Genomic DNA, 15,890 nt, shown 5'->3' with positions numbered 1-15,890 from the left:
CTACCACATGGGTAGTGTTTAACAGTTCAAAGGCAGGTAGATGTTGCACAGCGATGACTGATTCTTTGGCTTCAGTCCTGAGAATACATAATGCAAATCCAGCTACACTCGTTAGAACCGACTCAGGTACCAAGCTCATTGCTACCACTTCTGTTCTAAACTGAGGAGATGAGAAAAAAACAAACTGAACTTCCAAATCCTGGATTTTGCTCTGTGTTCATAAAAAATGATCATAGATTCATCACTGCGGTCCTCTATAAACTTGTATCACCGTTGAACCCGGGATACTTTGACTGTATTTTACATGAAACCTGTAGACACCACCTTTGCCTTATGTTAACCAGCAGTGGTTTTACGTGAAGTTATACATACGAAATATCAAAATGTTTCTGCCATCACAGTCCTCAAGGAACTAATCCATTTTAAGGGAAAACAATTTGTACTGCCCTACAAGAAACTACTTTAAAAGTTATTTCAAGCTTACTGCTATTTTCATAGAACACCTACTTCAAATTATCATGAAAAACACATTTGTCGATTAAAAAAAATGCTAATTTTAAAGTGGCTTTGAAAGTAGATCAGAAAAGACAAATATCAGCATCATCAACAGAAAAACTGACAAAATGCTTAGATGTGATTACACATTTAGCGGCTATGGTGCTCTAAGACTCGCACAGACTCCATCAAACAGTTCAGCTGTTCAAAGCCCATGAACAAACACGGCTTGCGTTGTATTTCAGAATGGAAAAACGCGAGTTCGGCAGTGGAGGGCGGGTGCCCAGCGTTTCTTTTCTTTTACTCTGCACACTTAAGACAGGGGTGTCAAACTCATTGTCACCGGGCGCCACAGCAGCCTCGCGGTTGCCTTCGAAGAGCCGAATATCGTTTTAGGACCCTCCAAATGTAGCTACTGCTACTCCTGCGAATACTCCACGGGAAGCTCCGGGCCAGCGCGGCCGGCAGCCGCCGACCCGGCCCGCAGGGACCCCCGGCAGCGGCTCAGAGCGGGACCGGGGCTGGACCCCGCGCTGCCGGGCAGGTCCCGGGCAGACCGGAGCCACCGCCGCGCCGCTCTCAACGCCCCTCGACGGTAAGTCCACCAGAATGAAAGAACGTTTCAATTTACGTACCGGGAAGTTGCCCCTTTTTTTTAAACCTACAGAAATGCTGCAGCTGTGCAGGTCTTGAGCAGCCCCGCGCTCCCAGGGCACAGGCAGGCCCTGGCACGCACACTGAGCTAAAAACTACCGAAATCATCCGGCACAGCGGCAAACTCCTGAAAACCCGCCGGCATGGAGGCCGACCCCGGGCCGGTCCCCGCTGCGAGGGGAAGCCGCCCCAGCTGAGGGGGCCCGCCCGGACCTACCCCCGGCCACCCGAAACCCAGCGGCGCCTCGTCCATCGCCGGGGCCGGCGGCGGGCGGGCCGGGCGGGCAGCTCGCGCCGCTCCGGGCCGAACGGAGCCCCCGCACCGGGCGGCAATGGCCCGGTCACCGGCGCTCGCCCCGGCGCCGAGCAGGGCAGCGCGGGTGACACGGCGCTCCCGGCCCGCGGCGGCTTCCCGGCCGCCTGAAATGGAGGCCGGTTGGGCCGCCGCCAGGCGCCGCGCCCGCAGGTACGCACCTCACCGCCGGGCCGGCAGGGCGAGCGGCACGGCCCCGCCGCCGCGGGCTGCCCTCCGCGCTGCCCGCCCGCACCGGCACGGGGGAGGGAGCCCGCGGGGGGCTCTCCCGAGCGCGGGCGGCCGCGGGCCCGCTCCCCGCCGGCGGTACCTACCACCTCGGCCAGCTTGATCCTGCCGAAGGTGCCCCGCAGGTAGTCCAGGTCGCAGCGGAGGCCGCCCAGCCCGCGGCGCTGGCTGACGGGCTCCGTGGTGGGCTGGTAGGGACTGCTGGCCCCCGAGATCATGGAGGTGCTGGACGCCTCGCCATCGAAGCCCTCCAGGTCATCGCCGTTCCTCATGGTGCCGCCGAGGGGCTGGCCGCGGAGCTCCGGCCCGAGCCGCGCTGCGCTCAGCTAACGGAACGCCGGCTGCATGGCCGCCCCCGCGCCCCGTCAGGCGGAGCGGCGCGGGCAGAGCGGGGGCAGCATCGCGCTGTGCCCCGAACCGGCCGCCGCTGCCGCCGCCCCGGCCCCGCGCGGGAGGAGGAGAGCGCTGTGCGGGCAGCCCTCAGCCCCGCCGCTCGGGGGCGCCTTCGCCCCGCAGGGTACACGAGGAGCCGCCCGGGCCGGGCTGCGACTGCGGCGGGGTCGCCGGGGCTCCCTCGCTCCCCCGGCTCGGAGCCCTGCCCCGCTCCCGGCGCGCCGCTCCGCTCCCACCGCGGACGCTGCCGCCGCTCCTCCCCCTGCGCTCAGCGGAAAGGGCGGAGACAGCCCGCCCCGGAGGGCTGCGCCGCGGCCGGGCGGTGCCTCCACCGGCCCCCGTCCGCTCCGCCCCCGCGGCCGGCACCTGCCCCAGGCCGCCGCCCGGCTCCGGGCCCGGGCTGGCGTGCCCGCCGGGCCAGAGCAGAGCAGGGCAGGGCAGGGAGCTGCGCCGGCGCCGAGCCGAGCCTGGGGCGGCCGCGGGTCACCTTGCTCGGCTGGAGCCGGTCGGAGATCGCGGTTGTCGCTTCCCGGCGGTCCTGGCGCTTCAGGAGGTTTTAGCGTCCTGCTGCGTTAATGGCTGTTTGACTTTGGAGTGTTTTAAATGCAGTGATGGTGATGCTAACACTGAGAAAGTCAAGGATAATGACGTTTTGAATTGTATTCGTAACTCAGAGTTAATCCTTCGAGATACATAAAGTAGTTCACGCTGCTCAGAATTACACTTGGAGCTGTCGTTACGATACTGTACCCACAGTAGTTGGAACACTGGAAACCTTCGGGGTGTTCTTCCACGAGTGCTACAAACATTTTAAAGTGTCATTTTAAATAGCGAAGTTTTCCAAGTAAACAGTTGGTTTTGACAGGCTCTGAATCACTTTTTGGAGACACATTTTCTGTGTCACCATAAATAAGGAGAAATTTCAACATAATCTGGCAAAAAAACAGGTGTATCAAATGCAGCTGAAGGTTTGGGGATTTTTTAACATGGAGACAGACACAGTGCTGTGTACCACAGACCAAGCCGAAATTGAAGTGTTCAGACTCATGAGGAACCCTGCATGGACAGAGACACGGGGTTTTGTCTACCATTAACAGTCATCGTTTGGTTAACTGGGACATTGTTGGCAGTACACAGGCAATAGGTGTCTTTTTCATAACCTCTCTGGTACACACTGGTTCTGGAAGAGGCTGATATTCTCCAGCAAGATGAAGTGTTAGAGGACATGCTTAAGAAGACAAAAACATTGCCCTTTGGTGAAGGGCAAATGGCAGGAAAAGGAAAAAAATGAGAAGAAAACATGGGCAAGGCATGGAGAAGTATGGAAACCGTGTTGCTTGGGGCACATGAAACCAGGGTAACAATAGGAAATCATAAATGTAAGGGGGGAAATCCTGCATTGGCACAGGGCTGGCCATGATGGACTAACAGGTTTTTATAGTCTCTTCTTTCTACTTTTGTGTAACTCCAGGGAAATCATAGTATCATAGAGCTTTTTCTTGCAGGGAATATGACGGGTAGGCAGTTGCCCCTTTAAGAGCTTCTCTGGACTTTTTGACTTAGGGCTCCACAGCTGTTCCAGGAACACAGGATTTCCCCATTTACCTGCAGAGACATTTAACATTCGCTGTGGCGGTTCTAGAAAACCATCCTGGGCAAAATAATGAAAACATTTTTGAAACACCCAGTGAACATTGTTCTTTTGCAGTTGTAACCAAAGCGTATCAGTATGTTGAAGGAGACTCAAAAGGTGTTATTGCAGAAGGCAAATGAAGGACAAAAGGAGAGATGGTTGAGTTAATAAAAGGGCTAGGTGTTAAGAGATCTTGATTGTTTTTTGGCACAGCCACTGCCTCCTGCGCAGCCTTCAGCAAACTTAATAGCTTAGTTTTTCCTTTAAAGTGGAGGACACAAAGTTTAAATGTATTAAAATCATTAGAGCGTTTTGAGAATGCTGTGAAGTATAGACACTCCAAAGCCCCTCTGTTCTTCAGCGAGCTAATTACCTAGGTAGCGAACGCACAGCATGAGTTCGCTCTGCTCCATCCCAAGTGTTATTAGAGCAATTGTGAGGCATGTTTTCAGCCGGCGTGTTGACAGTGTCACTGACGACGGTTTCACAGGCGTTCGGCAGCGCCGTCCGTAGCCACGCTGCCCCTTTCGGCACCGCGGCTGTACAGCCAGCGTCCCCCCATGGTAAATGGCACAGCGCCAATCCCAAGCCATACCAGAGGATTTTCTGGCGTCCTCCTGGACCGGTGGGTGGGCTGGACAGACTTGGCAAGGGCTTCTGAGGCTGCTGCCAACATTTAACAAAGGAATCCTTTACACACATTCTTGCCTGATACGGCACCTTTGCAGCGTGCTCTGTAGCACTTGAAGGAAAAAAAAAGTCCACATTTAATATGTAAATAAAAGTATTGATCCAGTAAATGGTAACTGCATTCATTCAGGGCAGATCACATTGCTTTCAGCTAACTTTGTTTCTACAAGTTCAGATGCTTTTCAAGCATAGATTGCCCCTTCATCGCGGGCCTGCACACCAAGACCAGGAAAATGGGGAAACAGGTCAATGCTCCACACCCAAACACCACCACAGTATCAACGCTGATGGAACTCATGAGGGAGGACTTCATATGCAGCTGAAAGACGACTGAACAGTGAAAACAAGGAAGAAAGAGCACAGAGAGGAGGAAATCCAAGTATGCTATTCATAGAAACTATAATTACTTGAGCAAAGATCTGTATTTTTGCAGAACAGTTAAGCCAGTTTTGACAGAATTGAACATTTGGCATCAGAAACAATCTCCAGGACAGCGGTGATAAAGTAAAACCAACTGGTGATTTAGCTGTAAAAAGCAGTAGGAAGAGAATCTTAAATATTATCACTGATCAAACTGAACAAACAACCCTCACCTCTCAACTTCCACCTCAACTATTCACACAGCCTTTAATCAACTGTGGATTCATTGCATTAAGCACATTTAAGTTTTATTTTCAAGATCGAAGCATAGGATTCTATTTCAACTTAATAGGAAAACCAACTTTAAATCAGATCTTTAAAGCTGCATTTATGTAGTTTTAACACACTTAGAAGTTTTTTAATGTTTATACATAACATTTTGTAGATCTGAATGGTGCTTATTACGAATGGTGCTTAAATGTAGTTAAGAGTGCGAAAGGAATTAGAATCCTAATGGGAAAGTTACATCTGTGCAAGTACCTGGAAAGAGCTGAGAGGTTCTTTAAGAAAACGCTCCGGTATTTCCACATGACCTACCAAAGGGAAGGAGCGCTGGTATGCTGCCAAATTCCAAGAGAGCTGAGCAGTGATTAGAGTTTAACTCTGGCATCAGAGAGGAGGCTTTTTTCCCCTTGAATTTCTCAATGTAAAAAATGCCAAAGCTTTTCCTCAACTTTTCAGTTGGGTAAAAAAAAGAGAAAAAAACAAACCACCACAAACCCCACCCTAAGAAGCTACTGAAGAACTTGCTTAAAGAAAACATCTGGTAGTTTTAAGTGCCTTAGTTCAGTAAGTCGTCCTTTTTCACAGGGTGGGAGTGTGGCATGCACATCGTGATTCTGTAGCCATGAGCAGCATGGGAAGCAGGCAAGTAACTTTGCTGAGTCAGACTCAGGAATTAATACAACAGGAATAAGCTGCAAGTTCTGACACGGACTTTAAGCAGAAGGAAAACTGGACAGAATGTTGGGGAGCTGGTTATCTCTATCCAGTGGAGGATAACTGCTGCTGATTCCGTGTCCAGCCACGGCTGAAGTAACGCTGTGCAACCTCCCTGGGTCCGACCACTCAGCACAAAGGCACCTCAGGAACAATAACGAGAACCAAATTCCTCAGCTAGGAGTCAAAACACAGTCATAGCAACTGAGGGAAGTACAAAGAGAAGCAGAGAGGAGGACAGAAAGAAACTACTTTGAGGGGCAACCTATCAAAGTTTCTTTCGCTGAATATCCAGAAACCTTTCCCAGCTGACAGCATAGTGCCTGCTTCTCAAATCTGACAGTTTGGTCGGGGTGCTTCAGGCACACACTGACACAGCACAGCAAGCAACTCTGGGCTTTTTGTCTGGTTAAAAAAGGGCAGCTCTAGGAACAGAAAGTGTTAGTGAATCCTGTTCCTGCCTGCAGTTGTAACATCAGCCCACGCACACTGCCAACACCGTCACCTGTATTCCAGCCCTTATGCTCTGGAAAATAAACAGAGCAGCCCTGGAATCCCCGCAGGCCTTGCGTGCTGGTGCGACAGGTTCCTCCAACACGCGCCCCGCAGGGCAGCCACCGGGTCCCACAGCTGGGGCCGGGAGGCAGCGGCTGGAGTCAGCACAGGACCCGTCCCACGGAGCTCCACAGGGCTGGCTTCATCTTTAAGGGGACAGGTAAACACATCACTCCTGGAATTTCACCATCGCTACCAGGAAACAGTATTTTCCCTTCAAAAACAAACCATCAAAACAAAAGGTCTGCCAAAAAAACAAAGCCTAGAAAGGCAACACCACCAATAAAATTAGCTAGACCCTTACTTTGCAGACTTATGAACGCAACCTTATATGTTATTAACAATGAGCCATTCACAGAGCAACTTTTTTTCTTCAATCTAGCATTAGAGATTAACATCTTCAGTATTGTCTACTGGGCCAGGTATTTTTTTCCCCTGCCTTCGTCAGTGATGAAATAGTCACTGACTCCTTTCACCTCCAAAAACTTGTAAGGACATCTGCAAGTGCCAGAGAGGGGTTACCTTGCAGCCACAGCTGGGCTGAAGGGCAGCAGACACTCCACATAGCAGGGAGGTGAACTTAATTTCTATAAAAAAATAGAAGCAGAACCTCATATTCTTAAGAAAAGTGCCAGCAGACCTTTAATGGTGCTGGGAACCAGCCAAGACTGTGGGTTATGTTTCTTTTGAAAGAATCCTGTATAATGAAGCACACTGAAAAATATGCAGGGAGACTGACAGCAGTGTTTATTTTATTCATGGCACTACATTTATTCAGAGAACAGAGGGGGGGGAAAAAAAGCCCTGAACCAAGGAAAAAAGGTAGTCTTCTTCCAATAATACCATAAAAACATAGAGTCTTAGAACAGAAGGTCAGAAAACACTAGTTCCTCCTGACTGCCCGGGCATGGTCATGTTCCCCCTGTGATAGTCAGTATTTTGATAGCAAGAGATGGAGCGTGCAGGGTACCGCAGGCCTTGGGAGGGAAAGAGCTGGGTTTTATGTTTTGAGGAGGTGGGAAGCTGAAGGGGAGGATGAAAACATTGTATAAACCATGTTTTATACGCTACGTTTTAAAGGTCCCTTAGCAAGCTTAAAAAAAAAAAGATGAAGTACACTCACTGCATTCTTTCTTTCCATGGACGAAATGGGCCAGTGAAAACAACTGACCTCAACTGTTTTAATACTGTGTTTGCTGTTACGTAACCAATCAGCCCCTGCGCTTCTGGTGGGGAACTGTGAATGTTAAGAAAGTTCATTGTGAATTATCCTTCTGAATTTGCTTTACTTATAGCTAAACTACAGCTTATTGCTAACATGTCAACAGTTCAAAGAATATTCCTTTTTTTCAACAGCACTAAATTCCCCCCATACAACAGAACTTTATGTTCAGCTAATCTGGCTCATTCCCTTGCAGAGCATTTCTTTAGTTACATCCATCTTCGACATGTAAGGGAAAGTTTTGGCTTTTTTTCCTTTCTTTAAACAGGAAAAATAATTTCGACTCTTCCATCACTGGCTGTAAACTCAATGCAGGCAGATGGTCCCAACTCTACAAAGCCATACACAGCGGAACTAATACATCCTGATTCCTTGCAGACTTAGGTCTTCTCTTCCCACCTTCCCCTGACCCAGCACCCTCCCCAGGGTCCCTTTTCACACACCACAGGCTTAGCTCCTATTTATGTCCTCAAACTACTGCCTGAGCAAAAGGAAGCAAGTGCTATGCCAGGTTCCGTGTGTGCAGACCGACTGTTGTTTGGCCCGTCTCGCCGATGAACTAGCCAAACTTACTTGGCAATCCCTACCTCAAGCAGAGGAAATCTTTGGATATATCGTCTCCACCAAGCCACTAATTTTCATGCAACTGGTATTAAGTCAGCTGTCTGCAAGATCGTTCTTGTCACTGAAGTTGGCCAAAGGATCTACCTTCTTTGTGACGAGGGGGTAGAATAGAGCAGAGCACAAACGCAACAGCAGAGGAGACTGTGCGTAACGTATTTGAAATACGACAGCAGCCTCTCAATAGTTGTTCAGTTAAAAGGTGACTTGGAGAGATTTTGACAGGATTTTGTGAAATGTGAAGTACCTCAGATTCTGCCAGTTTCACTGGCAATTTCTCAGCCCAGCAAAACAGCGTTGCAAGGTACCAGTCCAAGCCAGCTAAACAGTTGCTAATTATAGTTGCCTACTGACAATCCAGTATTTTTCTGGGGCACGGGTGCTTTTCCCAGGAAAATAAACCTGTGTGTAACAATTCAGGTTTATAACATACACAAATTTCAGTATTAATGCAGTCACCCCAATCTCTTACATAGAAGGCTAATATAAGCTAAGGCTAATATACCACTTTCTTGTTTCAAAACCAGCCCATTGCAACAGGAACTAACAGTTATTAGCAAAGGATACTGTCAGCTGAAAGCTGTTGAGCATTTGTGAGTGGAGTCCCACAGCGAGATTACAGCACAGGTGATAAAAGTCTCCATTGCTTTCCTTACTGACCTCCACACCTGAGCTAGATAATCCAGTTCAGGGTTTGGCTGAAGTACCAAGGTCTCTCCCCCTTGCCTTGTGCCTTTGGTCTGGATTTAAGAGATTTTCTGTGTAGTCAGTGACTGATCTTTAATAAAATGGAATTTTTTTCTCCTCCCTCTGTGCCTACGGGCACAGTAACTCAAGTCTTTCAAACCATCGGAAAAATCTGAACCTCTTCACTTTCTAATAATCTCTGAAGAGTAGTCAGTACACCAAGTCCCTCACAGAGAGTAATTTGATTCCTCTTAAAAAGAGAGGTTTTAATTTGATAGTACTTAGTGATTCATTACCAATGTAAACCAGTTTTTATTAACCAACCACAGCAAGTAACACTCATCTCCACCTTTATGCTACCATTGAAGACATACATGATCAGTATGGTCATTTAAACTTGAGTGCAACATCCAAGTTTGCTCTGCAGCCGAAATGTGTGTCAAGCCTGTGTTGGGATCCAGACTTTAATTACCAGGCCTCTGTCCCAGCATACATTACCCTCCTAGGACACGCAGTTAAACAACAGGAAAGCAAATGTAAGAGTTACAAGGGTGTTATTCCGTTTCGATCCACTGTTATGGTCTTTCTGAAGAAAGTAACTTTCAACTTCAGCATGTCTGAAGAGGAAATCTGCAGTCAGTTCCCCCCTCCCCAGTTAACATAACCAATAATTCTCTTCATGTACTCAAAAAATACTTTCTAAATCTCATCTTGAAGGACTAAAATAATTCCTTACATTAATGAGCTTATGAAAACATAAAGCATTATGGCAATTCAAAAATTATATTTGTTTCATGGCCTCAGAAAGATTCACTTCTAGAGAAACTATGTATTTCAGAAACCAAAGGCTTATTTCATTTCTATTTCAGAGGCAGAGTGACTCAAGAAGCATTAATCGCTAGAACTTCAGTCCATGCAGGGGGATACATAAGCATCCAGGTAAAGTAAAAACGAAGCAAACTAGCAGAATACTAATTAAATCCATGTACTCTTCCTGTGCTTAGTAGGAAGAAAACGCTACACCCACGAAAGGCAGAAAATACTATTGGCAGAGCAGAGGCATTTGCACCACTCAAGCAATTTACCCCTTACATTTCTCATCATCTGGCCTTTAATCCAGCAAATTTAGGAGCAGTGCTCTGCTTGAAAACAGTATTCCACATAATATATTATAAAGTATACATCTTCACCTGGAAAAACATCCAACTGTTTCCCCATTCTCCTGAAATATATTACTTTGCATCCAACCTGGTTCTGCTGGCATAACTGTTTATGTGTAAACTACCACGAGCACTCCTCTCTCTGCAAACAGGGCTGCACCAACTCTGCTTTACTTACACAAGGTACGTGCTCTAAACTCCGGGGGAGCCGCATTAGCAACAGGTGGTACAAGAACTCCCAAGAAGAAAGCTGTCATCGAGGTGCACAACGGTCCAAGCCAACCTCTCCTGTGCAGAGAACACACTAATATTCTGCTTCCCGAGAAAGAGCTCTAGGGGGGGATCTTAAAAACAACAAAAAAGCACAGCATAAAGCAGTCTGGATTCGTGTTTATTGAAGCCAGTAATTAAAGATGTCCTCATTTTGCCAGCACTAGAAAGCAAGATTCCACATGACTGCATACTGCACCTGGTTAAAGCCATACAAATGGACTAAGGTTTGTTTCATACATTTGCAGTCCTAATTGTAAGTTGGAAAAAAACCCAATAAACTTAGTATACAGGACAGTGAACTTTCATTTACAGCATGTATATTGTTAAGTTCATGATGTACAGAGCAGTCACTTTCAACGTAGTTAAATTAAATAAAATACGAAATTCTGTTCAGTTTAAACAGGTTTTTTAAATGCCAATAAAAAAAAGTGCAAACTTAAAATCAAGCAGCATAACCACAGCATTTTTACGAAGGGCCAATCTTTAAACTTTTCTATTTGCTTCAAGTTGAATGCTTTCATCTTTTGTTTTCTTAGTTTAAACGTGAACAGTAGATGCAGTCACTATAATGCATATAAATATAGTCATATAATAGTTTAAACAGTCTACCATACAAGTGTATCTGCAAATAAAATGAAGTTTCACTTGAAAACGTAAAGGCTGTTTGCAATTTGGCCTTTGGTTCCAATGCCTGAAGACACCCGAATTAACAACCGTGCAGCTCACCCAAGCTGACAGACTTCGGCAATCACAGGATGCTACATTACTTACGACTTTCTTCCATAAACTAGGAGCATTCACTTGCAATTAGAAACCGGAAATCCGTTCCTGTTTTGTCACAAGCAGCTTTCTGCAACACTGCTAAGTTATCATACGTTATCAGTTTTAATCGATTTTAGTGTATTTAACATTTTTGTAGAACCGGAAAGTACTTCGATTTTAAGTTTTAGCCGTATTACTAGAGAAAGTGCTTATCAGGTTAGATGACAAAAAATGCAGCTTCAGACTGAGGTTTTCAAACTATATCCCATTATGATCACACCCTTTTTCAATTTTCCTGTCAAGTTTTTTCAAGTTTAAACCTCCGATCTCAATTCTCGGTGTCAGGAGGACAGTGTGTAATTACTTCTGGTGCGGTAACTTGCAGCTGGCGCCCGCAACACCAGGAACCACATCCACGCGACCCACCAGCTGTCCCCAGCCTCAGGCTAACTGTTATCTACACAACTGTATCACTTCAGGTCATACCGCTGATTTTTTAAAAAAGTAAAAAAAAAAAAAAGAAAAACATAGTATTTTCAACAAAAAAACTGGCACAAGTAACATACTCATGTTAATGTTTGTCGAAGAGGCAAGTAAATACTCGTAGCTTTCTAGATAATGTTTAGACAGACTTACAAGAACAGCCTCTTGATGTAACATAGGATTTGAAGTTAACATCCAGTACTGTGTTAGTGGTCAATCTAATTCTGTATATTTAAGTAACAATATATATTAGGGAAGTTATATCCAGACATCAGATTTAGTACAAGTTCATATCAATAAAAAGTAAACTCTGCAAAATTCAAATTGTGGTTTTTCCCTTCAACATTAAGAGCACAGAATATGCTTGGTAGCTTTAATTTATGGTAGTGTGTACATGTAAAACAAGCATACTGTATATAAAATCAAAGTGCCATTTCAGTAACGATAGCAGTTTTGTTTGTTTTTACAGAATGATGGTTTGATGTGACCGTGGGCAGAGCTCTGCTAGAGCAACGGGGACAACCACAACCCACCTTTCCAAATGAAATGCTACATTAGAGAAAATACAAGTTATTAAGTGTGTTCACCATGTACACATTCATACGTTTAGGTTACCTTCAGAATTGGAGTTGGCTGCACCTGCAGCGGATGCGGTTGGAACTAGGGCCTTGAAAGTCTTTTCTAAAAACCTCCATAGGTGTAAGGCAGGAATCAATTTTAGCTTGGTAGCTAATATTTAGTTACAAAAAGTACGAAAAAAAATACTGAGAGCGTTCTGTAGCATATTTCATTATGGGAAAATGATACGTCACCCACCATTCTTCATAGGCTAGCCTCTTGGCGTAAAAAAAGGCAGAAGCTATCAGAAAACAGGATTTAAAATTAAATACAAATTGCCAAACTACCCATTTTAAAATAAAACCAAACAGTGACTGTTTGTACTACAGTGCACAATAAAGTCAAGCACCTCCTAAAGACACATCACACACTGTGCCAGGCACTTGGATCTAAACAAGTTATAGTTTCTCCCTTTGTCAGCTACACCAGAAAGGGCATCCACACTCTTAGACTTTTTTAAAAACTAAAACAAGATTTATAACAAGAATAAATTCCCATGACACTTAGTGTTTGGCCTGGAATTCTCCAATGTAAAGTAGTCTTTTGAAAACAGTGATTATTTACCCTATGTGAAACACAGGATTTAACAACATTGCTCCTCTCCAGTCAATCCAACGTTCTAGTTTCTCACTGTCCCAAGTCTGTTTCCCCTTTCAGGGCTCCACTCCCTCCCTAGGCTCCTTTCACCTAATTAATGCTCTGTTACACCACCACCACCTTTCCAATACTAGAATGCATTTGCAAACATACAAGTAGCCAATTCCAGTAACTCTGAAAGAGGATTTAATTTCTCTTTCTTGCCTTGTGTGCAGTCAGTAGTAGTATTTTAATAAGAATTCTCCATTTTTGCTTCTCTGTGTTCTTCCCAACAGGAAATGCAGCTGCACCTGCTTACCTCCAAAACCAAAAGAATTGCCCTATATAAACTCTAAATGGTTATCTTATACAGAGGGATTTTATATGCAAACTTCCTGAATGTGCACTTTTTACTGGGACAAGGCAATGATGGAGTAAGCTCATTTCCCCTGCCCCAAGAAAACTGATAGCATCTGCCATAGCAGAAAATTCCTGGTCTTATCAGATCAATTTACATAGTTATTTGGTCATTTACATATGCATTTTTATGCGCTATCAAGCTTCGTTCTCTGTTGGAGGAGAGTTTGTTGTTACCATAGAGTCTGGCTTGCGAGTCATCCTATCCAATTCCTCTTGAACATTTGTCAAAACTGTTTTTTGTCCTAAAAAGAAAAAGGACAAGGTTAAAACAATTTCATTTCAATTAAATGTTTTAACCAATGAGTACAAGTATTCATGAAATCACTTTCATATGACAATATATCATTTATTTTCGCATTATTTCACCACCTAGCCAAGAACACAGGCCCTGACACAATGCAAGGTAACATCTACCTAAAGACCGATAAATACTCAGATTTGATTGACTTTAAAGAGATGAAATGCTGAATTATACAGCAACATAAAGCAAAGAAAATCTGTGATACATTTCACAGCAACTAACATTTTGAAAACAATCACATTTAGAATTTGCTATAAAAAACAACTGTACTCAGTTCTATTATTAGAACTGATAGCAAGGACTGCCTTTAAACCCAGATTTTAGCCACAAGTTTTCCAAGGTACATAGGACACCTGCTACAAAAATCACATTTGTTTGGCCACACTTACACTTGCTGTGTTTTAATATTAAACAACTAACAGGAAGAACTCTTATGTCTGCAGACAGTTTTTCCCTTAAAAAAGGGGACACAACTTGCATATTCATGTAATATCTCAGAGCAGTCATTTCAAAGGGCTTCTTCAATTGGAAACAGACACGCTGAAGTATTTAATGGAAAAGCATATCTTACATTTTTATATTAGACTCAACTTTTTAACAATTCTCTAACTGAACCATCAGTTTAATCCTCTCACTCTGAAAATTATAAACCCACAAACTGAACACTAAAATTGGAACTAAATATTCTATATGCCTAATACATACAAGCATTTAAGATTAAAAAGCTATATTTTTAGACAAAAAGTAGATTATATAACCATGTACAGCTTCCTTACATAGCCAAAGAATTTAACAAGCATCTGTTTTCCAGCTCAAATGTGTGTGAAATATTAGGTGGATTTTTTCCAGGGTACATGCTGAAAACATTAAGAAGGCAAGATTTAACTGTTGGAGATTTAAGTGTTTTTTCCAAAGTACAAAGACATAACCAAGTTAAAAGGTTACCTTTAATCACCACAAAGGTTTTAGATTCAAGCACTAGTTGTAAGCCACAGTACTCTTAACAGCATCTATTCAAAGCATGAGTATTTAAACTAAATTTAAAATTGAGTACATTAACAGTAATATAACTTACAATACAAAACACGTAACATGTAAACTAATGGTACCTTGGAGTCAAAAAAATCTAAATGCTAAAACAATAAAAAACACGCAAAATTCTTGCTCAGACAAAAGTAGATCTAAACAAAAACTGTGGCTTTTTTAAATGCTAGATGGACTAGAACCTCAAGCTTCCAAAGAACACCAAGCAGCTGTGTCCTGCAACTACCTCATATTGGACACAAGAAACATGGTTCAACGACAGGCAGGTTTACACACCCCCCTTTACCACCACCACAGGTGAGCACCTTTCAAAGAAGAAGACAGACAAGGAGCTGTCTTAAGAGAATAACGTTTTCCCCTACATTATAAGTTAAACTGGTAACTCACTTTCAGTTTCCCTACAAAAATATTGTCAAGGATGGTAATGGCCTTAGTCAATGAGATGAGCTTTATACAATTATTACGTATTCTCCTTCCTAGACTCGAGTGAGAGCAGGGAACCCTAGTTCTTTATCTGCTGCACAGGAATGGAAAGGTGAAGGCAAATCTTGGAATCTGCAAGAATCTTCTTGTGAATATAAATGAAATAACTTTTAAGTCTAGAAGTCCATGCCAAGAAAAATAATACACCACAGAAACCACCAAATGAACTTCTTTGAAATATCATGGAAGGAAAAAAATAAAAAAAGAAATTAACACTTCCTGAATATGATCAAGACTCAAATATTATTTATATCTCAGCAGTATAACTTCACTCGCATAGTCAAGTTATAACAGGCTTACTAGAAGCCCTGGAGTTGCGAAGCTGCAGTAGTTTAGTTCTTAAAGACTGCACATTTTGGCACTGTCATCTGTCAGGGTCTGGCACTTTACTGACCAGTTTAAAAGATGCACACTGTTAGACCAATGTGGGCCAAATAAAATATTGAAAACATGCACACCAGCCTGCAATCACAAGTCCAATACCTGATTTCTTGGCTGTACTTTGCACTCCTCCAGCACCAGGACTCCCAGGAGAGCCAGTCTTTTTGCTCAAGAGACTGTTAAAGAAACTAGCCAAGACACCTTCACTTGCAGCATTATCTAAATAAAAAATAGATATATCACAGAATAGTTAGTATTGGTAAACAATAGAACTTATTTTTTACATACATATATAACTCTCTTACCAATCAGTGAAATAGACCTAAAATATGAGAGTCTTTCCTTGCTCAATTTAAAGACACGAGTCCTTTCAATTCTTTGGCAAAGTCAGAAATGACTGAGACTGTATTACTGCTCTTCTGGAATGGCAGCAGGGAGGTGATATTAATCTAAATATTTGTATGCTTTTGTTTTCTCTACATGTAGAATCCAAGAAACAATGTATTCATTATGGATGTGTAAAGTCCATTAACAAACTG

At 44.1% G+C, this 15,890-nt stretch overlaps 2 protein-coding genes and 1 long non-coding RNA gene across 3 annotated transcripts in view; 1 reads left to right on the top strand and 2 right to left on the bottom strand.

The window, feature by feature from the left end:
- CMTM4 (CKLF like MARVEL transmembrane domain containing 4) overlaps positions 1-2,365 on the bottom strand; it is a 36,679-nt gene extending 34,314 nt beyond the window's left edge. The window contains exon 1 of the mRNA XM_065028477.1: positions 1,777-2,365. Coding sequence (XP_064884549.1) covers positions 1,777-1,962 — 186 coding nt within the window. The 5' untranslated portion in view covers positions 1,963-2,365. The remainder of the gene's footprint in view (positions 1-1,776) is intronic.
- On the top strand, positions 757-11,620 carry LOC110355890 (uncharacterized). Its single transcript, XR_010465830.1, has 2 exons — positions 757-1,090; positions 9,720-11,620. It is a non-coding gene; the product is annotated as an uncharacterized LOC110355890 (long non-coding RNA).
- Positions 10,385-15,890, bottom strand: part of DYNC1LI2 (dynein cytoplasmic 1 light intermediate chain 2) — a 24,274-nt gene continuing 18,768 nt past the window's right edge. The window contains exons 12-13 of the mRNA XM_065028472.1: positions 15,454-15,570; positions 10,385-13,384 (exon numbers count right to left, since the gene is read on the bottom strand). Coding sequence (XP_064884544.1) covers positions 13,278-13,384; positions 15,454-15,570 — 224 coding nt within the window. The 3' untranslated portion in view covers positions 10,385-13,277. The remainder of the gene's footprint in view (positions 13,385-15,453; positions 15,571-15,890) is intronic.

Source organism: Columba livia, chromosome 13 (assembly GCF_036013475.1).
Source record: "Columba livia isolate bColLiv1 breed racing homer chromosome 13, bColLiv1.pat.W.v2, whole genome shotgun sequence".
Lineage (NCBI taxonomy): Eukaryota > Metazoa > Chordata > Aves > Columbiformes > Columbidae > Columba > Columba livia.
Note: the sequence above shows the minus strand (reverse complement) of the source record. Positions and strands in the feature narration are given on the sequence as shown.